The sequence below is a fragment of the Mytilus trossulus genome, chromosome 8, assembly GCF_036588685.1.
Source record: "Mytilus trossulus isolate FHL-02 chromosome 8, PNRI_Mtr1.1.1.hap1, whole genome shotgun sequence".
NCBI lineage: Eukaryota > Metazoa > Mollusca > Bivalvia > Mytilida > Mytilidae > Mytilus > Mytilus trossulus.
Genome location: NC_086380.1, coordinates 25,182,884 through 25,210,578, shown reverse-complemented (window position 1 = coordinate 25,210,578; position 27,695 = coordinate 25,182,884). Strand labels below are relative to the sequence as shown.

Here is a 27,695-nt window from a genome sequence, read left to right as displayed (position 1 = left end):
CAAAGTACAAAGTACTCTAATTACTGTTTGTGTCTGTCTTTACGTTGTACTTGTTTATTTGGAAAAACCAGATTAATTGAAGTAACGTTTGAAGTCATATTTCACCCTCACAGTTGGTTAATTGTCAACGAACCAAACATGAGCCGATTACAGACATTTTGGAGCAGAAATCGTGCGTTGGTATATACAGTCAGCGGATTAATTCTTGGATATTCAATCGCGATTGTAATGAGCTATCTTTTATTTTCGATAGGGCAAGAAAAAGGAAGAGGGAATATCCAGAATTTTAGTAAGTGTGACAGTAATTTTTTCCATTTAATTCTAGTGTGAACATTTAGAAACTCTAAGAATAATTTATGTAATGGAATTTAATTTGTAATTTATGTTATCCGAATTGATGTTTTATCTACTAAGAACAATACAAACTGCCTCACTAGTCTCTTGTTAGTGTACTGTTCATAGATTTGAATTCTGAAATATGCAGAATTAAGAAGCTATCAAGGCTTTTAGTGTTAACATCTTTTGGGTAGCATGACATGTTTTAACTTACGTATGATTGTGATCTTCCACGCTCAAAGAAGCCGTCAGTGAGCTGGTGTTGTAGTGGTTGTTTAATCATGTTAATTATTGCCATCAAGTAACGTAAAATTTCCTATAAAGAGATAATACAAAAAAAGCGGAATTTATAAATCGTACAAGTACATGTAGGTCAAATTATTGAAATATTCTTCTAAAGGGATGAAATGTAGATATCTCGAACTATAATGTGTTAAAACTAGCGATGAATTAAAGTTTCAAGCTGAAACCACCTTAATCCACACCTGACAACAATCTACAGATAGACGGACGGACAGACGGACGCAAAGTGAGACGAGACAGATCACAATTGCTCACCTGACCAATATATTTTTCAAATGAAAAGTTCTACTTTTACCAGCGATTTTTAATTGTCCTTTCATACTATCTGTTTTTAACTTTTTTTGATTTTCGGAGTTCGTGCTAGACTTTTTTTGTGTTCGCCACAAACAACTAAAATCAGAATGAGATGCATTTACGCAGTTATATTTATTTTCTTGGAATCCCAAGCATACAGTAATGCGGTACAGAATTCGGCTAAATATTTAGGTTGCAAGTGAGAAATAAATATAGACACAGATACAGTATTTTTATAATAAGTGTCACTATGCAATGGCTTGGGCTCCTGACGATGGACATGGCCATGGTCAATTAGTTAATTCTAATTGGTCTAAATAGATATTCAAAACACGTCACCTTATGATCTATATATGGAGTTTGGGTGCTGGGATAGGCTTTGACAACGATTTATTGAAATAAAAAATGAAATGATTGTGTAACAAAATCAACCATGTCAATTGCAGCATGCATGTTCAGTGAATGTCAAGTCTGAAGCGTAGGACAACTCGTACACTTCTGTTTCAAATTTGACAATGTTTTGTTAATTGTCTTTACTGTTGAAATTAGTTGTTATGTTAAAAAAGATAATTATTCACCTTGAGCAATGTATTATTGTTGACCATTCGAGATTCTTTTTTTGCGAACCCGTCTTCAGCGTTATGTGTGATTTTGTTATTACTACGCGGGCCTCAAGGGATTACAAATCGAAAACAAATGCTAAATATGTTAGTTTTTGTGTCTTTAAAGACACAAACAACATACAGAATTAATTGCAGGATAAAGACAATAACTGTTTAGTGTCTTTAAATATCAGCTGTATTTGTACTCGGCTCGAAACAGGTGTAGTAGCTCGCTAAAAGCTCGCATACACCTTGTTTCCTAGCCTCGTATAAATACAGCTGATATTTAAAGACACTAAACAGTTATTGTCTTATATGTATAGTGTTGTTTCAAGTGGAAGCGAGCGAAAACTATGCAGGTCCAATTTTTAATAGTATTTTGTCTTGCAGCTGTCAGAAGTCAGGCGACAGAAAATGTTCTAGATTTGCTCAAAGAATTCAATAAAGTTCAAGAGAGGATGGATGCTCTTCAAAGGGAGACTGTTGTCCTTCAAAAGGAGAATAGTGTCCTTCAAGAAAGGATTGATGCCCTGGAAAAAGCACAAATTGCTACTAAAGGTGAGACATTTCAGGAACACACCATAAAATGATTGTTACTCATTTAAATATTCATCGGTCATTTTCATTACATTTATTTGCTTTATTCTAACGTTGTGGTTATAGCCGTACACTACCGATTATTAGTATATACACATTGTTCATATCTTGTACATAACATATTGCAACATTTATGTATCTAATATCAGAGATTGATTTTGCATTGTATGGTCTATTATTGCTATTGTCTTATTTTACTGATACAATCAGTAAATGTGTGAATCCGTATATTTTTAACAAGATTTTACATGCAAATCGGCATGCTGATATAAACAATGCATGATTCTCTTTTATTTTCTGAAGCCTAATTCACCGAATGTTCTTAAATTAGTCACATTTGCATAAAATGTAAGTAAACTTAATAAAAACGTTTTCTAAATTGTATTAATACTATCAATTTGCACAAGACCAAACTATTAAAAGGTTTAATGTTTTGATTTTTTACAGTTTTCAATAGAGCTACAAAGAGCAGTATGTAACATGTCACCTATAAACATGTCACATGATTCATATTTCAATAAAAAAAATTATTCTCCTCCTTTGCTACAATGCTGCTTTTGATAAAAGTCAAATAAAATTAACAAGTTGCACCGTTTCAAACATGAAATAAATCTAACTGCTTATATATAGACCATTATTAGTATAATAAAATATGCTTCTAGGACAATCCGTCAGTGTTTTTTTCTTTCTTTTGAGAGCCTCATTAAGATGTCAATGGTAGAATATGCATCATGTATAAATGACTAAGGCTAATTTGAGGGGTGGTCGGAGGGATCCTGATCCCGAAATCCCGCGCTTAAAACCATGAAATTCAGAGATGCAGAATTAAAAGAAATACATATCACGAAATCACGAAATCGAAAAATATATTCCCGGATCCAGTAAGGATCAATCCCCAAATCCCGAGCCTAAAAACACACGATCCCGACGCCCCGAAAAATGCTCGCCTACTTTTAATCTCTACCTTACTTTCATTTCACTATCACTATTTTCCCTTTTAACAATAAATGTTTGTGCCCCATTTATGGGAATTATGTTTTCAGGCTAGACTGTCCGTCCGTCCGTTCGCTCGTCCGTCCGTCCGTTCGTCCGTGCATGTCTGTCCCGCTTCAGGTTAAAGTTTTCGGTCGAGGTAGTTTTAGATGAATTCGAAGTTAAGCATGTTTTACTTATTTTAATATATATGCAAGTGGTATGACCCCTTAAGTCGTAAACATTTCAAAGAAAACAGTTGACAGAATCAGGGCCGACATTCTATACTAACATAAAAAGTCCTTGATAGAATACAGATAGTCTCTATATATTGAAGTAGTATAATCGTAGTTTACATGTAGATAAACGCGAAAAAATAATTATATTCTCTAAGGAGGTATAATAGTTGTGGTTCTTGCGATCTAAACACCGTGATATGAAACGCGAAAAGTATTTGTCCTTTCTAAGGAGGTATAATAGTTGTGATTATTGCAATCTAAACACCATGATATGGAGAACGCTCTGAATGGCTTATTTTTTTATCTCCATTTTTGTTATCCATCATACGATTGAATGTACTTGTGTCAAATATTTTACTTATTTTAATATATATATATCCCAGAGAGCCCAGGTGGTCGTGTGGTCTAGCGGGACGGCTGCAGTGCAGGCGATTTGGTGTCACGATATCACAGTAGCATGGGTTCGAATCCCGGCGAGGGAAGAACCAAAAATATGCGAAAGCAAATTTACAGATCTAACATTGTTGGGTTGATGTTTAGACGAGTTGTATATATATATATACAACTGGTATGACCCCTTAAATAGTAAACATTTCAAAGAAAACAGTAGACAGAATACAGAGAGTCTCTATATATTAAAGTATCATAATCGTAGTTTACATATAGATAAACGCGAAAAATAATGATTGTCCTCTATATAAAGGAGGTATACTAGTTTTGATTCATGCGATCTAAGCCCCATGCTATGGCGAACGCTCTGATTGGCTTATTTATTATTTTTCATAATTTAGTTATCTATCATACGATTGGTTGTATTTGTGCATCTTTCAAACCGGAAATCTAATCTATGACTAAAAGTTGGTCCGATGAGGGATTCATATCCGGACTCCTTTTTTGTCTTTTTTCTCCCAAAATAACTCAATCTGAATAATCATAAGAATGGATGACAAATGCGACTATAGATATAGGAAGATGTGGTGTGAGTGCCAACGAGACAACTCTCCATCCAAACAACAATCCAAAAAGTAAACCACCACAGGCCAAAGCACGGCCTTCAACACGGAGCCCTGGCCCACACCGAACAACAAGCTATAAAGGGCCCCAAAATTACTAGTGTAAAACCATTCAAACGGGAAAACACACGGTCCAATATATACAAACAAAACGAGAAACGAGAAACACGCATATACCACACAAAGAAACGACAACTACTGTACATCAGACTCCCGACTCAGGACAGGTGCAAACACCCGCAGCGGGACAAACGCCCCGCCCCTATGGACCCAAACCCTCCCCCCCCCTCCGAAACAACAGCACAACACCACAACACAGAAAAACACACGACAAAATATCAATTGGCAGACCCAACTCAATCAAAAAACGTATGATTACACAATGAACGAACAAATTCGACACGCGATATCTGAACACAAATGCACAGCCAACAAAATATTAGAGACAAACATTCATGACCAAAAAGCTTATGCATGTTACCTATAGGTCACAGAGGCATGATGATTGATTTTATTGTGGAAGGTCTTCTCGTTTAATAGTATAGATGGCATTGACGTTCAAAAGGTTAAAAGTAATTTGTCTGCCAATTGGGTACTTGATGGCCATATCCGTTACCGCTCCCAGTGATGCCATATTGAGGGTTAGAGGTTGATACTTACAAGAGAAGCTATCGAATCATGAGTTCTTAATCGATAAAGTTGAAGTCATCTCTTGGAAAATTTACGCACTCTTTTTGCAAGTAATCATGACTTCGTTGAATATCAATGTAACAAATAACCACGGATATGTTCCTCTTGTCCTAGCCAAAATGCCGTCCATTTTTACACCTTTATAATATCGTCAGATGCCACTTATGATCGGATTTGTAATGACCATCATTTGCTATGAGTAAAACAAGGTGTGTCACTAATGAAGCACAAACTGCTTACTAGTCTGTTGCAATTTTTTTTTCACCCTCGGTATTTTAGTAGGTTCAATATTTAACTCTCTGTTAAACTGCAGAAATAAGATAGATATACACAGTTAAATCGTGTTGTGCTAGGCTATTTACAGATAAATTGTGTACAATTATTTTGAATGGATAATTAGATCATATTCATGAAACAAATGTCCAGAAATTAGAACGTCAAATTTTGAGAACTGAGTGCAAAAGAAAAGCAACCAATATGTTGTCATAGCGACCTTCAAAATTAATAAATTCAGAGCTCTTCATAATTGAAGAAGAACATTTAGATGAAAAGAAACTTAGATTTAAAATATGTGCATCTGTAAATTTATATAGAGAGAAGAAAACTGCATCCGACTCAACCTCAAAAATAAATAAAATTGGCGCAATTAAATGATTATTTTATTGGCGAAACTAAGACATATAGTTTTGAAAATAGGGTGGCGCAAAAGAAGTATTAGCGCAATTAATTTGTGGCGCAAATGAGTTACTTTTTGGCGCAAAAAGATATCGCCCAAAAATGTAGTATTAACTTATTTTTTGTAAAACAAATCACATATGTTTAGAAACATCTTTTAATGTTAAGGTTTCGACCAGCATTGAAATATAGGTATAACATGCTATTCATGTTAATTTTCGGTGTCAAACATGGAGTTAAATTTTCTTGTTTAAAAAATAACAAATTTCTAAACAAAAAAACCCTGTGCGAGTAAGTTTCCCATCGAAAATTGATATACAGGTATACTTTCCTTTCTAATTTGATTCCCCATGTCAAAATTTCGGCAAAACGTATTTGTGTTAAAATGACAAATTTTGAGAACATCTGAATTTGATCTGAATGAAAATATATATTTAGTTTAATTTGCTATTCCAAATTGATTCCCTGTGTGAAAAATTATTGGTTGTCCACCATTTACGGAATGGCCGCCAAAATATATAGTGCTTGGATTCTAACAACATTTTATATTTATGGAAAACACATCCTGAATTTATTCCTTGTCTCAAAATTTGAGTTTGTTATAAATTGTCAGTATTTATATATTCTACGGAATAAAAAAGTATCTTGATTGATGTTATTTGCACACTAAACAACGGTAAAACACAGCTGGATACGACTAAGTACCTAGTATAACCAGTTATCAAAAGTACCAGGATTATAATTTAAGACGCCAGACCCGCGTTTCGTCTTCATAAGACTCATCAGTGACGCTCAGATCAAAACAGTTAAAAAGCCAAACAAATACAAAGTTGGAGAGCATTGAGGACCCAAAATTCCAAAAAGTTGTGCCAAATACGGCTAAGGTAATCTACTCTCGTGGTTTTATGGAGAATTGCATTACGCAAGATTAATTTGCATTGAAGCAAAATCGCCATCTGTGTGAATATTCAGCACATGTATCTAACATTCGCTGTAAATCTGACGGGGTTGTGCTAATACATGAAATGTCGTCAGCAAGAACAGAAGAGCAACTGGCTATATGATAAACACCTGTTTTCTGGTTATATCTTTCAAGTTCAACCAACAATTCGTTTATGAATATTAAATATAATAGCCCCGACAATTCTCCTCCCTGCCTTACACCTTGTAATACAGGGAAAAAATCAGAATGACATTGGTTTACAACTACAGAACTCATGGTACCAATATTACAGTCATTTATAACTGACAAAAGTTTACCTGTTACCCCTATACCGTATAGCGGGTTATTTTCGCGTGTGTAAAATTTCGCGTTTTTCATTGAATAAGGTATAAGAAAAATTTTGGCGGTTATTATTTTGGCGGACTCAACATTTTTAACATTACCTTTGCATGCACACTTTTAAATTGGCGATTTTGTTCTATCCGCGAAAATTTACACCCCGCGAAAATAACCCGCTATACGGTATTATACAATTTATTTAGTATACATTAACCCAATTCTCCATACAGCAGTGTATATACAGTGCGAATCCAGCTAGTTCATTTTTACTGTTATATACGGATATGTCTATTGTAGAATAAAGGATCATGGGAAAACTGTATTTGTTTACGTTTTGAAAATATCAAGTTAAGTGATTTGAAGGAAAGTTTTAACATATTTTCATTGTGATATGTCTTTATAATATACAAACATAGCATTAAAGTTTAAATAAGTGTTATAAAAGCATCATAATATAGCATATCGATTATAGAAAGCGATCTATTTTAACTATAGATGCGATGAATTATCACTGTGTAGTGCAGTCATTATTAATGTAGAATTTTCAAAGATGCGAGGAATTTTTATTGTAGAATTATGTGATAAATGCACTTGCAACAAATGAAAAAACTAAGTTGATGACTTTAGGATTTATGATACATGTGTTTTCAAATTGAAATACAAACTCCTCATTCATTCTTCATCAAATATATAGCTTTTCAAACTTGTAACAAAAGCGATTCTCAAAATCTAGATCCGTGAATGGATACTACCGCAGAGGTAAAACCACACACATTTGGGTTATTTTACACAAAATGCATGCTACAATTCATTTTTGTTGATTTTATACCCTATATGGGCTATTTCAAAAACTAGGGAAAAAAATCCCCAAACTAGATACACGGTTAGATTCAGCATGTCAACGAATCCCAAATATCTATATTAAAGGACTTTTGTCTATAAATTTGGACCCCACAAAATTGAAAAAGGGACCAAAAATATAAAAAAAATGCATGCATCGGATACATTTGTTATTGAAGGCATGACTGTAACAATAGGATGAATATACAAAAATATCTTATTCTGGGTTCTCATTGGGGGGTTCTGATCTCGGATCCCGCTTACTGTTTTGTCAGATTCCCGTATTCCGCTTATTGTTTTGTCAGATTCCCGTATCCCGCTTATACTATGCTGTTTTTTTGTAATTATCCGTGACCGCTAGACTTCATTTCTCGTTTTTCACGACACAATCATTTGACTTTCACCTGTCACGCTTGCAAAAAATCGGCAATCCGGCGTCACGCTTCTACCCAAATGCGATCCACTATTTTACTCTATTCTGACTCATATTAAGCCCATTAGAAATATATTAAAAAAGTAGCGTGGATTTTTTTATCCCGTCTTTAACCCGTCTCGTTTCGTTTTTTAGCCATATATAGATGTCGTTCATGTATGTGACAATGAGACAACTCTCTATCCGAGTCACAATTTATAAAAGTAGACCATTATACGTCTAAATACGGTCTTCAACATGGAGTTTTGGCTCACACCGAACAGCAAGTAATAAACGGCTTCAGTGTAAAACCTTTTAAACGGGAAAACAGAGGTTCAATCTATATCAAGATGTACGTAATTAGTGGTGAATTGTCATGGAAATGGATAAAAAAAATAAGGATTAAAATCCATATACGCTTTATAAGAAACTAAATGGAATACATTTGAAATAAATGTTATTTCTATTGAATTTATTAGAGTGTTTTAAAACCAAACTTTCCTCCGTAAGTTAAATTTTATCAAATCTTTCTCTTATTTTATCTATTGTTTGAGCAAGTCGGCTAAATTAAGGCTTTACAGCTAATTTCCTAATGCATGTAAAGCAAAACTTTGGTTGGCTTGCTTGCTTTGTTTGTTTAATTGTTTATACAAACTTTGTAAATAAGATTGACATTTTTAAACCATATGAATAGGAAAAGTTTAACCTGTATGTTTAATTTTTGAATTAAATTGGGTGTTATCATAATGTTTATTCAATAAAAGAAAAGCAAGCAAGTCAACTAAAGTCTTGCTAAAGTCAACTAAATTTTCACTGTATAATTATACAGTGAAAATGCACCGCATATACAATACTAATGATTCGCTCCACAGTGAAAATGAAAGAATAGTATCATTATTCGACAGTAAACATGACCAGCATTACGAAATCATCATAGTGGAATTTGGTTAAATATGAAGAAACCAAATGACAAAAAATATTCTACGTTATACAACTTTATTAATTGTATTAAAATGAATATTTTTTACTGCAACAACATCTTACCTGTTAGTTATAAAGCACTTGCACGATCTGTTCTTGAAATGTCCTAAATATTCACCTATTTTGGTATACATTTCACAGCTGGATGGCTTTAGGCGCGATAAAACCCCGCTCGCATCTCTTTCTTTGTTTTATTAGGATTATGTATTTATGAACATATACATTTTAACTCATTTTCTTCATTTTCTTCAAAAATTAAAAAAAGTTCGTCTGTTTATTTATCATTCTACATTAGACATTTATGGCATATACATGTACAGTAAAAATGATATTTTAGGATCCGCACTTTACATACACTGATACAGTGTCAATTTATAGGTTAAACAATACTTGGTTATGTTTTATGAAGATTTATGCTTTCGATATAACATTTAAAGTCATTGTCAAAATTATTATCATACTTTGGTTGGTATATATCATAGAAATATTCGGCGAAACAATTTGCTACAGACTCGGGAGTATTACACACTTTATTTTCATACACAATCTGGGGATAAACTTTAGACGAACGAATTTTAAAACGTGCACTGCACTACTATTACAAAAGTAGAATACAATGATATACAAATGAATGAAAATTTCATATAAAATTGAGGATTGGAACTTGTTTCAGAAAAAAATCTCTGTACATTAACCTCAGTTTCAGGTATAGAGGTGTGAGTTTTTTTTCTATGACAAGTGTTTTAACCACCAAGAACTTGCGGTCATCCGATGTTCAGTACGTCGTTTGTTTACATATTGTTTTTCGTTCATTTTTTGAAGATAAATCAAGCCGTTACTTTTCTCGTTTTAATTGTTTTACTTTGTTATTTTTGGGGCCCTTTTTAGCTGAGTATGTGGTATGGATTTTGCTCATTGTTGAAGCCCGTACGTACAGATACCTATATCACACCTATATATGTTAATTGCTGTGTTATTTGGTTTCTTGTGGAGAGTTATCTTATTATCAATCATACCACATCTTTTTTTATATTTAGAATAAGCTAAAGAACATTTATTTTTTTATAGATTAAGTCTAAAATTTAAAGTTAAAGATGTTTCTGTTGTATTTTGAATGATACGTAGTAAACTATTCAAACAAACAAAAATAAAAAGAAGGGAAGTTCAGAAAAATATCCTCGATCTACCTTAATCCGATTCAAAAAGAAAGCCGGATTTTAACATATTTGAGGGACCCGTAGGTGGCCTGTTGGAAGGCAATTTTTTTTGCCCTATCCAATATACCCTCATTTTCCAGTGGCAGTCCAAATTTCCCCGATCATCATCTCCAATGGCCTCTATACTAACAAGACCTACCTATTGTATTTATTGTGAACTTGTTCTCGTCTTGAATATGCATGAAATATTTGCCACTGGACGTTAAGCACCCAACAATCAATCAATCAATGTTTTCTTGCACCATACAAAAATCGTAGTCGATGGTCTCTTTTGAACAAATGATGTTAATAATAAGCATCACCTTGGAATATCAAACTGTTTTATTCATAACACAGTGACCCTTGGATTAACAAAATATACACGGATACCTAAGTTCCCGATGGATAACTTTTCAAAATGAACTGGTTTTTTTTTCATTATCCTTTTTTTTTTAATAAACCCGTCATATTCTGTCTGTTGCCTTCATCGTCAAAGAGGTGTTTAAATCGTGTAATGAAATATGTAACGAAATTGTGTCGTAGGTTTAAGATTTTTGATATTTTATCATAAGGTCAGAACTATGAGAGAAACAAAAATTCGTGCAGACTAAATGCTAATTTAGTCTTTTTGGAGGAAGGTGGCGTTGTCATCATCGGCCTGAAGATTTTGGAAATATTCTAATAGCCTGACTAGAAGTAATGAAATAGTCTTGCCAATGGTAGGATGGAATGTATATTTTTTCATCGAATTGCAGGAAATGGTTAGTTACAAAATGGAGACAAACTTAAGCGAGCAACAGGCGAACACGAATGTTACGTGCGCACAATATTCAAGCCCTCTTCTCGTATGAATAAAATTATTGTCGCTTAAATGAGTAAAATTTTCGAAAACATTCAGCATTCCTCATTCTTTTGAAAATTTTAAACAAATTGAAACAGCATTGATTCCATAATTTTCTTTATGTTGTTATGTTATTGCAAAAAGTTTGTTTATTAATTCAAGATATATTGTTATAGATTGTGCTACAACGGGATTTAAACTAGAAAATCACATGTGACGTGAAATAATTTCGGTGCAGAAGGTTTTGGGTTTTATTTTTTCATTGTCCAGAAGTATTTCGAGTTATAAATGTGTCACTAGAAACATAATTTGCATAAGCTTTCATGCGCAGCTATAACTTGAATCGTTTATAGACCATTGACATCGGAAGTATCATGCAACTCAAAAAGACAGTTTAATACGAAAAAAAATTATTTTACTTAAACTCCAACTCAATTTGATTGATTGTTTGTAGTTTGCTTAATGTTTAGTGGCAGATATGTGATGTGTTTTCCGACAGAGAATATATCAACAATATTAATGGTTTTGAATGATTTGACCACCAGGGATCAATGAATAACGAGACATTTGACTTACCAGTTTAAAACATATCTTGGAAAGAAGCATATTTTTTCCGTACAATATATAATTTTTGGAAGATTCAAACCGCTGCATTTCTCGCGTGAAGTGCGCTTTCTACCACGACTACTACGGCGGCACTAGCGTATTGATGAGGGGGAGGACAGGGGTAAGGGAGACAGGGAGAAAGGGGGTAGGAGAAAGGAGAGAGGAAGGCTGGGAGAAAGGAGAAAAAGTTGGAGAAAAAAATAAAATATGAAAAATTAAAATATCTCTCTTTTTTCCGGTAAATAAATAAAAAAAAATAAGAAGAAGAGGAGTAGGAGAAAGGAGAAGAGGGGTAGGAGAAAGGAGAAGAGGAATGGGAGAAGGGAGAAGGGTACCCCCCTGTCCTCCCCCTCATTGATCAAGTAATGAAAATATACTTAATGTTACTGATAAATGAACAAATAATAACACAAAGACGGAGAGACAGTGTAGATTAATTGTCTGTTTGTACAAATTTTACTAACACAAATACAATGTATGAGAAAAATTTAAACATCGTCCGTTTACATTACTTAGTATTATGATTTAAAAAAAGAAAACATTCTTTATTTTTACTGTATTGCCCATTTGGTCTATAAACCAATGAAAACATCCGACACTTCAATTACGTCTTATTTGCATATTAACGCATCCGTTAACAGCGCACCCGTTATCGCAATGTTTACGGAAACGTTTGTGAATACCACGTTAAATTTAATCGGACGTACCCGTTAACGCCTCCGTTAAGTTAACGGGTCCGTTAGCTAACGGATACTTAGTGAATAAGCTCCCTGGGCGTAAGAAAACCCTTAGTTTTTTGAAAAATTCAAAGTTTTGTAAACAGAAAATTTATAAAAATGACCATATAATTGATATTCATGTCAACACCGAAGTGCTGACTACTGGGCTTGTGATACCCTAGGGGACGAAACGTCCACCAGCAGTGGAATCAACCCAGTGGTGTAAACAGTTATCAAAGGTACCAGGATTATAATTTAATACGCCAGACGCGCGTTTCGTCTTCATAAGACTCATCAGTGACGCTCAGATCAAAACAGTTAAAAAGCCAAACAAATACAAAGTTGGATAGCATTGAGGACCCAAAATTCCAAAAAGTTGTGCCAAATACGCCAAATACGGCTAAGGTAATCTACTCCTGGGCGTAAGAAAACCCTTAGTTTTTGAAAAAATCAAAGTTTTGTGAACAGAAAATTTATAAAAATGACCATATAATTGATATTCATGTCAATACCGAAGTGCTGACTACTGGGCTGGTGATACCCTCGGGGACGAAACGTCCACCAGCAGTGGCATCGACCCAGTGGTGTAAACAGTTATCAATATGTTTTTGATTTACGAACATTCTATGGTGGGCAATTTTTATTTTTTGTAATGCTAGAACAACCTGCACAGTCTAAACTTTATCTTCTTTAATTTGAGCCACGTGTCTTCCTGAAAATCCGGGAAATTCTTTACTTTAGTAAAGATATATAAAAAAAAAAAGCAGATACACTCTATACATGATGATAAATGATTATCTAAATTATTTTCGAAAAGTCTCTATTTTAACCAGTTATACTTTATCATGTTCACTTAGGACAAGAAACCTAAGTACTTCAACAAATTGTAAAATATTTGTGTAAATTTTACAAGCTAAATTTGTTCATTATACTTATAAGACAATAAAGATTTATTGATTTACAGATGCTAGAACTTAACTCATATGATTATGGCAAGGCTTATGACTTACTCCTCTCTTTATACATGGGCTTATCCCGGATTTTTGAAAGGGGGCGTTATTCCCGATAATTGAGATATACTGCCGAGCGGAGATAGGCGAAACAAATTTTGGACGAATTTATACTATAAATTACATATATCGTAAAAACACATGAGATTCTAAATTGTATTTATAAAAAAAAAGGGGGTGTACGCACTCTAAGACCCCTTGATCTGCCACTGTTATATAACATGTATAAGACACTATTGTTTTGTTTCATTTCAACGAAAATTATGCTAAACAAAATTTGCCCCGTCCTAATGTTTTTATCTTTAACAGAATTTGGAAGATTCGACCTTGCATACAAGAAGAACTGTGGACAAAGTTCTACTTATAGAGAGGCATGTAACAACGCTGTTGATGGGAACCTAGAAACCTTTTCTCACACAGGACATACCGGTTTCAGTAATGGAGTTAACAATGGAACGAGTAAACCATATTGGTGGGTCGACTTAGGAAACACTTACAAAGTCCGCCGTGTTGACGTCTACAACAGATTGTCCTCTGGTAATATTGATTATAGAAATGTAGATATGGACCATTTCACTTTAAAATTATAATACAACGTACTAGTTTGGTCAAAAATCTGAAATCCGGTTGATATGGGGACGGTAACAAGAAGCATTCGTATGTCTTACGAACGTCTAAAGGGCGTCTCTAGATTTAAGAATGTAACAAGACCCTACCTCAGACCTATCTTAGAATGATTGACAGCCCTTAATGTTTTGAAAAAGTGCATGATTTAAGTACGATTCTTAAGTCTACCTTAAAGCATTCTTACTAATTCCGATAGCACAAAATCATTCTTAAATTTTGGTCAGTTATTAAGTGTTCTTAAACCAAACTTAACAACTTAGGGGTGTACCAAGAACACTTCGCAATAGCTTCACTTGACATTTTTTGTAAGAGTGGTCCCGACTACTCTTAGCTGTACATTCACTTGTTAATTTTAATACAAAGTTTCTTAAAAAGTTAATACGTCAACCTTAGAACTTTTTTATTCTAATTATTAATTCATCTGAATAGGAAATTATATTTCAGCGTTTTCTTGGCCATGTATGTGGAGGATGGTAGTTACTCTTTTTTGTAAATCATTATAGTTTTGGCTTGTTGAGAAAAGTGTTAAATATAAAGCAAGGAGAAAGTTGTGACCTTTTTCAATTTAAACCAAGAGTTCCAAATGGTGAAGTTTAAATCACATCTTCTTAAATTTATCGAAAGCCATCATGAGTGGGTTGACCAATTATTAATACCGGCTTTGTAATATAATGAGGAACACGATAGGCGCCACATGTCAGTGAAGCAGGATTTGCTTACGCTTCGAAATCATCTAAAATCATCTTCAGTTTTTAGTGGGTTGGGTATTGTATATCTGTTTTTTTTTTTTTTTTTTTTTTTAACTTATTGCCTATTGTGTCTTTTTTGTTCACGCATCGTTATCAATATTATGGAATTTTACAAGACTGTCATACAAATGAGAGGTTCAGCTCTTTAAATCAGGTTCGATCCATAATTTTTTTACACTTTCAAAATGCCTGTAACAAGTCATGAATATTACAAATGTCGTCCATTCGTTTGATGTGTGTAATCATTTGATTTTGCCATTTGGTTAAGGACTTAATTTCTATTTTGAATTTTCTTCGGAGTTAAGTATGTTTGTGATTTTAACTTTTTGTAAGAAGGCTTTTAAAATGTGAAGAAAATATTGTTTAAAGTGAAAAAAATATAAGAAGATGTGGTATGAGTGCCAATGAGACAACTCTCCATTCAAATTACAAATTATAAAAGTATATCATTCTAGTAGTGATTTGACCGAAATGAACGGAAGAATAGAAAAAATAAGCCTACGTCATTTGAGACTCGTCATTTATACCCGATTCACATCCTACCATTGGCAAGGAGAATAATAGGGCCCTCAAAAGGATTGTCCTGAGACAAGCATTTTTTTTAATTAAAATAACACTGTTCTATAAGCAGTTAAAACAATTTCATGTTTGAAGCGGTGCAAATTTTTTAATTCAATTTTACTTTTATCAAAAAATGGCTGGAAAAATAATGTTTGTCTGCGACCAGAATTGTTTCCCTTAGGTTAAATGGTAGTTGATTGTTATGCGCATTTAATCGTTCATTAAAACGTGTCTATGATTCATTTAAGGTGATTCTAATTTCTTTGCGAGGAACCAAAAACGGAGACAACAGAAAATTATTAAGAACTCGTAACTTTAAAACTATTACGATGCAACTTAAGAGAGAAATAAGTGCGACCTACGAACAACCTGAGGGAGCTTTGATTTACACTCTTTGAGCGATCTTAGAATTATCTCATATTCCCCTTAATTCAATACTTACGACCTTTCTTAATAAAATTTCTTGTTACCGGCCCCAGGTGTTAAAAAATATCATACGTATTGAAAAAGTACAATTTAATCTGTAAATACTAGATTCTGTCGAAGAGCAATATCATCTGCGGCTGACAAAGTTTTGAGACTCATTTCTCACCTGGGTGTTACATTTTGTGGTTGATGTATCGATCGCGCGATTGTTAAGGAGTTGAGGAATTTCGTTTGCATCTTGTTAGTAGTAAGCTATAATGAATCTAGTAGTTGCAGTGAACTGAGATATCACTGTCTCATCCAAACATTCTTACTGTGTGAGTCTCTCTAAAACAATTGAAAATATGAAGCAGACAAGAGTATCCAACAATGACACAACTAGGAACTGATGAATGAAAAATCAAACATTTAATTATACACATAAATAATACAGTGACATATTCCCCCACTCATGCGTTAATCTACTACTAGTATTAAGTGTCTCATCAATATGTCCACTAGAGAGACACGTATGTGTTCCAGATGTAGAACTTGCATTACCTGTACCATTACTCAAATTTAGAATATCTGAGTTATGAGATTGATTCCTTTGGGGTTCCGAAGCTATTGAACTCAAAGGACTAAACTCTTCAGCCGAACGATTTAGAGAACTACTTGATATGGCCATGTACTGACCTGGTTGTACAAAAGGCATTAACGTATCATCAGAATCAGAATCTGACTTATCTGAATAATCATGAACACTAACTGTACATTCAACATCTTTTACAGATTCTACAATATGTATCTCATCGTCGACTCTATTGGATTCACTTGTGCATTTACTGTTTCTTTCTTTCTTACTATGAGGTACCAATTCTTCGGTTGGCAAAAAATAAATGTAGTTAACAGTAGATTCCTATGCACTGTCCTAGTTTTGACTTACTTTTACCATACTCAGGTTTTATCACATCAACGGGGATATTTGTATCAGGTTGAGAAACTACAATGAAGGGCTCTCTGTTCCAACGGTTAGCCAGCTTTTGTCGACTTTTTGTATGCATGTTCGTGAGGAGAACTCTATCTCCCTTCTTCAAAAGTGAATTTCTCACCTTTAAATCGTACCTGGTTTTATGTCTCCTGCCAGCTTTCTCTGCAACTTTTGCAGCTGTCTTGTAAGCATACTGTAATCTCCTTTCTAACTGACTAGCATACGATTCGTGACTCTTACCTTGGGATACGTCTCTATCAACGCCTAGAAAAGCATCAATCAGGAGATGAGAATTCCACCCAAACATTAAAAAATGAGGGCTGTATCCCGTACTCCCGTGCTTCGTGGCATTATATGCATTTACTAAAGGCGGTGCGTAACTCTTTTAATCTGACTTCTGTTCGTCGTTCAAGGTTCCAAGCATGCTTAAAAGTGTGGAGTTAAACCTTTCGTACTGACCGTGTCCACTTGGATGAGCTGGAGTTGGCCTTGTTTTCATCATACCGGCAATTTTACATTGCTCACTAATGACTCTTGATCGCTATGTATACGTGCGGGAAAGGAATAATGCTGAATGAAGGACTCCAAAAGGTATCTAGCAGTAGTCTGGTCCGTCTGATTCCGTGTTGGAATTGCCTGGGCATACCTTGTAAAATGATCAGTTATCACTAGTATATTTTCATTACCTCCCTTTAACTGTTCTAAACAGAGAAAATATATACAAATTATCTCCAATGGTTGACTTGTCTCTATACTTACTAGTTCAGCAAATCTACTACTCTTAGTTTTAGTTAGTATACAGTTGGGGCAAGTCGCCACCTTACCTTCTACGTCCTTATTCATATCAGGCCAATAAAATCTGGAATTGACAAGATATAGAGTACGATCTTTGCCTTGGTGACCAACATCGTCATGTAAACCTCTCAAAGCAATATCCCTGTAAGCAGCTCGTAAAATAAGCTGATATATATACTCATGGTTGAGTTTACTTACCCTATAGAGGACTTCTCTCTTAATTACTAATTTATCCCAGCCGTAAAGTAACTTGCGTGTACCTAAAGGTTTCTTACCAATTTCTCTCTCCGTAGGTTTATATATGTCCTGCTCTTTTTAATTCAAGTGCCCTCGCTTTATCTTCATCTTTCTTCTGTTCTACAACCTAAGAAATGTTTGAAAAGGCATCTAGCTCGGGGTCATCCTTATCGACTATACCTCCCAGAATTTGAGACATAAAATGCTCTTAGTGGGTGGATAGCTGGACGAAACTAAAATAGCATCGCATAAAGCTTTAATAGCATCTCTTAAAAAAATCCTGATGGTCATAATCAATCCTTGACAAACTGTCAGTGTCAACGTTCGACTTACCATTCATATAAACCAAACTGAAATCATAATCCGCTAATTTCTGCTATCCATCTCTGTGATGTAGAGTCTAATTTGGATTTTACCCAAGACATAAGTAAGCGGATTTTTATCCATGCGGACTTACTTATTTCCATAAAGATAGTCTCGAAATTTATCGGTAACCGACCATTTCAAAGTGAGAAACTCTCGTTTATGGACCGGATATAATTTCTCCGCAGCACGTAGCACTCTACTAGCATATGCTATCACCCTTTCGATACCATTCTGGAGTTGATAAAATATGGCCCTAACCCATCACCACTGGCGTCTATATTCAAAATGAATGGTAGACTATAATCGGCAAAATCCAGAATAGGGGGACTAGTCAATACCTCTATCAACTTTTCTCTGGCTGCTTGCTGTTCATCGCCCCATTTCCACTTCGTTAGCATGGGTTTATTCTTCTTTTTAGATTTCTGTTTCTTGTTTGTTTGGTGTCCTACCAGAAGATCATTTAATGGTCTTACTATTTTAGCATAATTTCGTACGAACTTCCTGTAATAGGATGTGAAAAATAAAAAAAAAAAGACTTCTGACATTCTTTATTTTGGGCAGTTTCGTACCGCTTTTACCTTTTCTTGGTCTGTTTTAATTCCCTCTTCAGAGACAATAAAGCCCAGGTATTTAATTTCTCTCCTAAAGAACTCACACTTTCTTCCTTTTAGTTTTAGGCCATGCTTCATTAATCTACAGAATACAGACGCTAGTCTTTTCATATGCTCTTCAGCTGTCTTAGAAAAAATCACTATATTATCCAAATATCTAAGGCATTCTCTCAGATGTATCTCACCCATGCATCTCTCCATGAGACGCTGAAATGTCGCACAAGCATTGGTCAACCCAAAAGCTAGCTTGTTGCACTCATAAAAACCGAGAGTACCGAGACTAATGCAGTCTTATAACGATCAGACTATTTAGGGTTACACTGCCAATAGGTCGACCTAAGGTCAATTTTACTAAAATACTAACTTCCGGAAGACAATCTAGTGTCTCATCTATGATGGAAAGACTTTGTGCATCCCGAATAGTCTTCTTGTTCAATTTCCTAAAATCAAGACAGAATCGGAGACTTCCGTCTGGTTTCCTCACAAGTACAGCATTGGAAGAGTAGGGACTAGAAGATTCTTTTATGGCCCCTGCTTCCAACATTTCCTTCAAATGTTCGCGCACCTCCTCGAACAATGACGGTGGTATGCGTCGATATGGTTCCTTAAAAAGGAGTGTTGTCTCTTAATTTAATCGCATGTTCCACTAATGTAGTGAACCATAGATCCGTTGGTCCTGTAGGAAAGATTGACTTTCATTTAGTTAACAAACCTTTTAATTGTACCTTTGTACTGTCAGGCAAGTCCTCCTTGATGTTAATACCAAGTTCTTCAAGACTCTCCTTACCTTCATTAATTGTCTCACTATCTGACAATGTATGTTCATCAAAACCGTCACGTACAACAGTAACTCCACTAAACTCACAATGGACTGTTTTATGTTTGATACAAATCCTAACAGGTACCCTTTGTTGACCGCTACCTTTGACTGATACTACCCTGGGACATACAACCACCTGATCTGACAACTCACTCAAAATAGAGCGGTTCTCGGTTAATAAAGTCTCGGTATTCGCGTCACCTTTTAGCTTTACTATTCCCGATATGGTCATTACTGATGAAGGAAACAGTTTAAACGGGCGTCTATTGGAAAAACGGACCACTCTGGAACTGTTATCCTGTATAGACGAAAAGACAACATTCCACTGTTTTGTTATCGAAATATCATCATCAAGACAGTGTACTAACTCCATACCTAACCGTAAAATGTTTGTACCAACTATAACCGGGACTTTCTCTGTATAATCAGACATAGGTACAACCAACATAGAAACATAGAAGGACTCGCCTTGAAGAAAAGGTATCTGGACCTCGACCTCAGCATTAACCAATATACGGCAGTTTCGAACCACCAGCAACACTGACTAATAACTCAAATTCATCCAAATCTTTAACTACGGGGACAGGTTTTATCAACTTCAAAACATGATCAGAAACTGTTGAAATCATCGAATAATTCGACGCTTTACATTTCATCGAATTTACCTGTATAATTGACTGATTCTCCATACCTACCATTCTATCTGTCAAAGATTTAGTCTTAATTAAGTCTGATTTAAATAAAGGGCTATACTTACTTTCTAAGTCTCTAGTCTCCCCTGCGACAGAGACTAGCCGAAGTTTAAATTCTGATTCTGATTCTGAAATTTGCTACATGCATCTGTTCCTGACTGTCTTCTGTTAACTCCTCTATAATTATTACGGCCCCTTCCATTACCTCTATAATTACTATATCTACCTCTCTGTTTACCTCTATTATTCCAATAATGACCTGAACCTTGTGGTTTATTGTTTTGTCTATTCTGTTGATCATCACTTTGAGAATCTTTAACTTTCTTTAACTCAACTTCGAAATTATCTAGCTTTTTATTAAATGCATCTTACTTCTGTATAAGAACATTCATATCTGATACAGCAGTAACTGGTTGATGTGTGACAGTAGCTGTAGGCTTAGAAACAACTGAAATCTGAAGCTCTAGTTCAATTGCTCTTACCTCTTTCCTTAATTCATCAAAGTTTTTGATAGTGTCATATTTGTATCTGGTATCATGTTTCAATACAGAATCCATGAAACCTGACCTAAACTTTGTTCTCAACATATCATCTCTAACTTCTGAAGTTAGTTTACCTTTATCATATGCTCTCTGTAGTATACCCTCTAGTTTCATACCGTAATCGGCCACTGATTAGCTCTCTTCCTGCGTCTTAGTATAAAATGACTGTAAAGGTGTCTCATTTGTATAAAAATTTCCGTAAATGCCTTCTAATTTTTTCCAGAATCTTATGAAGCCCAGTAGTCAGCACTTCGGTGTTGACATGAATATCAATTATATGGTCATTTTTATAAATTTTCTGTTTACAAAACTTTGAATTATTCGAAAAACTAAGGATTTTCTTACCCCAGGAGTAAATTACCTTAGCCGTATTTGGCACAACTTTTTGGAATTTTGGGTCCTCAATGCTCTTCGACTTTGTATTTGTTTGGCTTTTTAACTATTTTGATCTGAGTGTCACTGATGAGACTTATGTAGACGAAACGCGCGTCTGGCGTGTAAAATTATAATCCTGGTACTTTTGATAACTATTTACACCACTGGGTCGATGCCACTGCTGGTGGACGTTTCGTCCCCGAGGGTATCACCAGCCCAGTAGTCAGCACTTCGGTGTTGACATGAATATCAATTATATGGTCATTTTTATAAATTTTCTGTTTACAAAACTTTGAATTATTCGAAAAACTAAGGATTTTCTTACCCCAGGAGTAGATTACCTTAGCCGTATTTGGCACAACTTTTTGGAATTTCGGGTCCTCAATGCTCTTCAACTTTGTATTTGTTTGGCTTTTTAACTATTTTGATCTGAGCGTCACTGATGAGTCTTATGTAGACGAAACGCGCGTCTGGCGTATTAAATTATAATCCTGGTACTTTTGATAACTATTTACACCACTGGGTCGATGCCACTGCTGGTGGACGTTTCGTCCCCGAGGGTATCACCAGCCCAGTAGTCAGCACTTCGGTGTTGACATGAATATCAATTATATGGTCATTTTTATAAATTTTCTGTTTACAAAACTTTGAATTATTCGAAAAACTAAGGATTTTCTTACCCCAGGAGTAGATTACCTTAGCCGTATTTGGCACAACTTTTTGGAATTTTGGGTCCTCAATGCTCTTCAACTTTGTATTTGTTTGGCTTTTTAACTATTTTGATCTGAGCGTCACTGATGAGTCTTATGTAGACGAAACGCGCGTCTGGCGTATAAAATTATAATCCTGGTACTTTTGATAACTATTATGTGCAGTAGCACACGCAGGAAGAGTAAGCAGAGTATTGCGGGCTTGATTTTTCAAAGAATTTCTCATACACTCTACTATGATTAACTCCGGGTACAAGTTTTCTCGGAGCAAATATCTAACTTCGGTATCCGTGGTCTTTGGTACGTTGGTGTATTATTAGTAACGTCATGAGTGTGATTTCCCAAATCAAAACTAACTTTCGGTTTCACCTGATCATTTAGACCTGAAAAATTGTGATAGTATTTTCTAAAAGGGGGAGGGGGTGGTGGTCTAGACGGAAGCTTATCAGTAGGTGGCTTCGGTGTACAAGAAGTATACACTGTCGGTATTTTTCCAAAATCCGACCCTTCTTTCTTAATCAACGGTTTACCATAAGATATTAAGTCATACTCCTTATTAGTAAGCACTTTATATTTTCCATGTTTAGACAAAAATGCTATCTTTTTTTCAATATCAGTCTCTGTCATAGTATGGTCATATTAGGGACATGACCTTTAATAAAAAAAATTTAACTACATAATAATTTTATTCATCAAATATTGCTTGTTACATAAACCATCAAGATTCCAAGCTTCTCTTGACGTACCCTGTTACATTCCACTGAATACCCAGGGAATAATCAGCTGATTAAATAAATTGACATACATGTTTTTTTACATAACTCTATTTAACAATTTAAAAAATTATTCATTGATTATGTTTCTTTTAATTGAAAGTAACATTGGACTTGTTGTCTTATGTCCATAAATATTGGTATCTACTCTCTTGGTGTATTCATTAATAAAAATTCTGAATACGTCTTTGTTTTTTGTTTTCTGCTCAGAAACATAATACGACTTATATATTGAAAAACTAATAATTGTAATCAAAAAAATTATTGGGTAATACTTGCTGTTTGTAATTTTGTATCCAAATATCATGTGTTGTAATTTTATTGAAAAAAGTAAATTACTCTTTTTTTAAGAGATCGTTTATTTGTTGCCAAAATTTTGTTAAATAAGAGCAATTGAAAAAATAATGAGCATAGTCTTCTTCTATGTTACAAAAATTACACAAACTGTTATTAGTTATTTTCCATTGTAATAAATGCTTTTTAGTTGGTACAATAAACTGTAGTAGTTTCCATCTGTATATTTTTAATTTATTTTCAGTTAAGTATTTGAAAATAAAGTTATATGATGAATTCATATTTGAAGCTTCTTGCAATGGTAAAATTTTGAGCCACCTGTTTATCCCTACTGACGTTTCTTTTTTACTATGCACTAGAGAGTCATATAACATTTTATTTGAAAAACATGAAGTCTCAAAATGACGATCTTTCCATGTGATCTTATTTCTCTGGATATTTACTTTACTTTGGACAGAATTTTCTTGTTTTACTATGTCAATCCAATTTTGTGGAATGGATTGTTTCAATTTATGAAATTCAGCACTCCAATTTACTTTACACCTTAATTTGTTCAAAATATAATTTTCTGATAGTGACATAGTGTCATCTAGAATGTCGTTCATGACCTTTAATATTACTCTCAGCTTCGGTACCAGATGTGTTTCCATCGGCCATAATCAAAGCAGAATACTCAATGTATAAAACGGGACACAATACAAAACGTAAAAAGACACATATGATAGACAAGACAAATAATGAAAATGATGATGATGACTTACAGTCAAATGATCTAACGTGCATGTGGAATCTGACAGTGCAAGGACCAGGTGTTCATGCAACAATGCACACACGCATGCAAACTGAAAAATATAAGTAATAAGATAAACTATGACATCTTAAAAATAAATAAAAGTAATACTCAACAAGATAAAGAATATATAATACTTGTAATCAAATATTTCTAGTAATTAATGTTAATTACTAGTATTATGATTGTTATTCTTAGATTATTTAAATATCAGTTCCAATCTAATAAAATACTGTCTGGGTTCAAAACTAATACACTATTGTTTACTTCATTGATTTAAAAACCAGTAGAATCCACCGCGGAATGTGTAATGAAATTGACATCTGTGATGATTATAAGCACACAACGAAAATATGTACTAGTATGTAATTTTCTCAACTGGAACGCAACACAATATATATGAATGAATCTATTTTCCTTTTGTTATCGGTGTAAAATTAAACATTCACCAAATCAATACACTTCGTTGGAATGCGCAAAATATGAATATTTTCTTAACATTCATTATCAATATGCCTTTAAATGTTTCCAACCCAACTCCGGCAATTGTTTACAACGTGTTCACACTATATATACCTCAACAGTGCTGGAAACATTTGGATTATCGTGCCGCCGAGTAGATATCTAGATGAACTGTTATCCAAATAAATTCAAGAACGGACAGATTCCCCGACAACTCTTAACTAAGAAAAACCGTGGCACCAAAACTAGGTCATCTTTCTCTCTGAAGGCTCCATTTGTCACAGTGAACTGGACATACACCAAATTATCGTTATGGCATATATCAGACAGTGACTTTGGTACCACTTTTATTAACTGCAAATATATATTTATTTCAACATATACAAATCTTTCAACAAACTCGGAAAACAATAGCATTCATTCATAACCTAAATATAAAACCACAAACTAAATAGAACTGACGGACTAATGAATTCGACAAAGCACTTCAAAATAACGCCGTAAATTAATACTGCAAATAAGACAATTTATAGCTGTAGTTCAGTGATTTTGAACTTTGCTAGAAAACTATGTAAAAAGTACGGAAAGTCCGTATTGTATCTTATTATAGATTTTTACGATAAAACTATCATAATATTTCCATATAACTTTTAATGAATGAAATTCTATCGAGAAACTGTAAATAAAACTTTTCAAATAACAAAATTAACAAACCTGCAAATATTGTTTTAGCAAATAAGCATTCACTCAGAAAGGCGTTTATTCAGTTAATGAAATACTAAATATCTATGTATATATAAGGCGTATATTTATTTTCCCGCGTGCGTGCAGTCATATTTTATTCTATCTAAATCGTTCAGGTGTGTAGTGACGTGTATCTGAAATTGTGCAGCGACGTGTATTAGAAATGTCATTAGTCTCAGTCAAACGTCGTATTGAGATAATGAGTATGATGACACAGAAAATGGAATGAATGAAATAGATGAACTGAAGAATGACAAATCAAACATTTAATCATAGACATAAATACGACGGTCACATATATATCTAATACAGTTGTCCTATTACATTTTTTACTTATAGTGTCTGAGAAATCGACATAAGCACGAAATGTAGCTGATTAATGAATTTGAGTCAAGATTAGGCGATCATTGTCTGACAGACATGTATACCTTGCAATATATCTTTATACCAAATATAGTTGTCCCATAACTCACAATTTCTAAAGAAAAAAAAAAAATGAAAAAAAAAATGTCAGACGGAAACTTCAGAACATGAGGCATATGTAAACAAGATATGAAGCATCCAGGTCTTCTTCCTTTTGAAATATGAAGCTTTGTAAAAAGGGCTAACCCATCCAATACCGGATAAACATCCCTATGTTCACATTCACTGACATTCGTTGCAGGAGAGACGAAAAGGATAACAGGAATTTCCCAAAACATTGTACAGCACAACAGTCAAAACTCTCCTGAAAATAAGACATACAAAGACAGAAAGAAACAACAAAAAACACATGGACCATATAGCTTGACTTGGTGCAGGTAATAAATCAGATGTGATTAAACTAGTTTTACGTGCGCACAACCTCCCCATCTGCCTATCTATATCATATGTCATAAAAGTAAAACACAAAATAAAAAACCGACACAGTCCAACTATCAAAAGAATGACCACTAACTTGAACAAGGAAATAAAATACGGCACAAAATTTGAAAACCAAATTGTGCTCGCTTCTACAGGAAGCTAACAACAGCTGTTGGTTAAGAGCCGTTCAAAAAGAAAGAAAAATCAGAAACAACATATGTTTATTGATTACATATTTAATCAAAAATATACATGTATCTTAAGCCATCGACAGTTGTGATATAATATATATATATTTATTTATTTATAGGAAATAGACTTTACAACTTGGATGTTACTGCTGGAAAGTCTTTGTCAGGAATGAGTTTGTGTGATCATTACAAAGGAAGAGCGTCAAATGGGGAACTTGTCATTCTTGTCTGTAGGCAGCCTATTGAGGCTCGCTATGTCAAACTACAGATTATGGAGGCAAACTCTACAGATAACTATCTGCATTTAGCTGCGGTCGAAGTATATGAATGACTCCGTCTTTTAAAAAAGGAAAAGTTATTGCAGAATACGTCATATATGTGTAGTCTGTGCCATTCAATCTGTTAAGTATTGCCAAAGTAAATGAAATAATACTTTATAAATTTCGTGCCTCCGAAGCGCTTTTCTGGATTTACCTTCTTCGGAAACCCAAGAATTTGAAAGCTAGGGATATATAAATACAAAGAAACGTTAGGATCTTGATGACCAAAAGGAACATAAAAAAAGCCAAATTCAGCCAAGGTCAACTTTGCCAGAGGGAGATGGAACCTTAGTTTCTTAGGAATTTCTTAATTTAATTCAAAGGGGAACTTTACTTTATAATCCATGTGAGTACTGAAGTACGGACTACTGGGTTGCTGATACCATTTGGGACTAATAGTTCACCAATAAATTTACTCTGACAAGAAACTTGGTATATATCCTTCTAGTAAAACCATTGTGACGCGGCGTGAGTAAGGGCAATATTAAGTATTTTCCGTAATACAAATACCCAAAGTCGGACATGTATTTTGTGGAAATTTATGAAGTATTCAAAGCAGATGACCGAGAAAAAAACTGTTGCACCTGTTAAAATTTAGTCGTTAGCCGTCAGGGGAAATAATAAAAAAATATAAGAAATCTCTGAAAGGATGATCTTGATATTGAGGTTTGACTGTATGTAAAATGTTGTTCTTTTAACATGTTTTTGACCTACATAAAAATTTCATTTCTGTAATGGACTGATTTCTTTTAAGCTTACTTAATAAACTTAACTTTTTCAAGCAGCTGCTTTATTTTTCTTCTTCGTCTATTGTTACCTTTATTCCCTACAACAATGATTAAAATTATGAAGGGAATAAACACTACCTGTGAACTTACGCAATCTTTTGGATATCTTTATCAAACGAGCTTATCTGTCTATCAAGTATTTTTTTATTGAACGATCGCGACTATCTTCCTGCGCTATTAAATACAGGGAGAGCACTATATGAGATACATTAATTTTTGGAGAATTTCTGAAACAAAGTGTAATGCAAAAGTTTACTAGTATAACAATTGATAACATACACTTGCCATACATTTTGGTTTTAAAGAATACGATTGAAAAAAGTTTGTTTTTACATATATTTTAAAGTTGGCATGCCTTTTGATATTTTATTGTCAACCGGAGCACTCCGTTTGTTTTGATA

General features: G+C 34.2%; 1 protein-coding gene across 1 annotated transcript; it reads left to right on the top strand.

The window, feature by feature from the left end:
- LOC134681769 (uncharacterized) lies at positions 1-27,287 on the top strand. Its single transcript, XM_063541410.1, has 4 exons — positions 1-289; positions 1,926-2,093; positions 13,918-14,145; positions 26,306-27,287. The coding sequence occupies exons 1-4, from the start codon at positions 139-141 to the stop codon at positions 26,515-26,517; spliced, it is 759 nt and encodes a 252-aa protein (XP_063397480.1). The 5' UTR covers positions 1-138; the 3' UTR covers positions 26,518-27,287.
- The last annotated feature ends 408 nt before the right edge of the window (positions 27,288-27,695 follow it).

Coding starts and splice junctions, on each gene's coding strand:
- LOC134681769 (XM_063541410.1), top strand. CDS start 139: ATGAGCCGATTACAGACATTTTGGAGCAGAAATCGTGCGTTGGTATAT. Junction 2,094..13,917: donor AGCACAAATTGCTACTAAAG/GTGAGACATTTC, acceptor TATCTTTAACAG/AATTTGGAAGATTCGACCTT. Junction 14,146..26,305: donor CTACAACAGATTGTCCTCTG/GTAATATTGATT, acceptor ATTTATTTATAG/GAAATAGACTTTACAACTTG.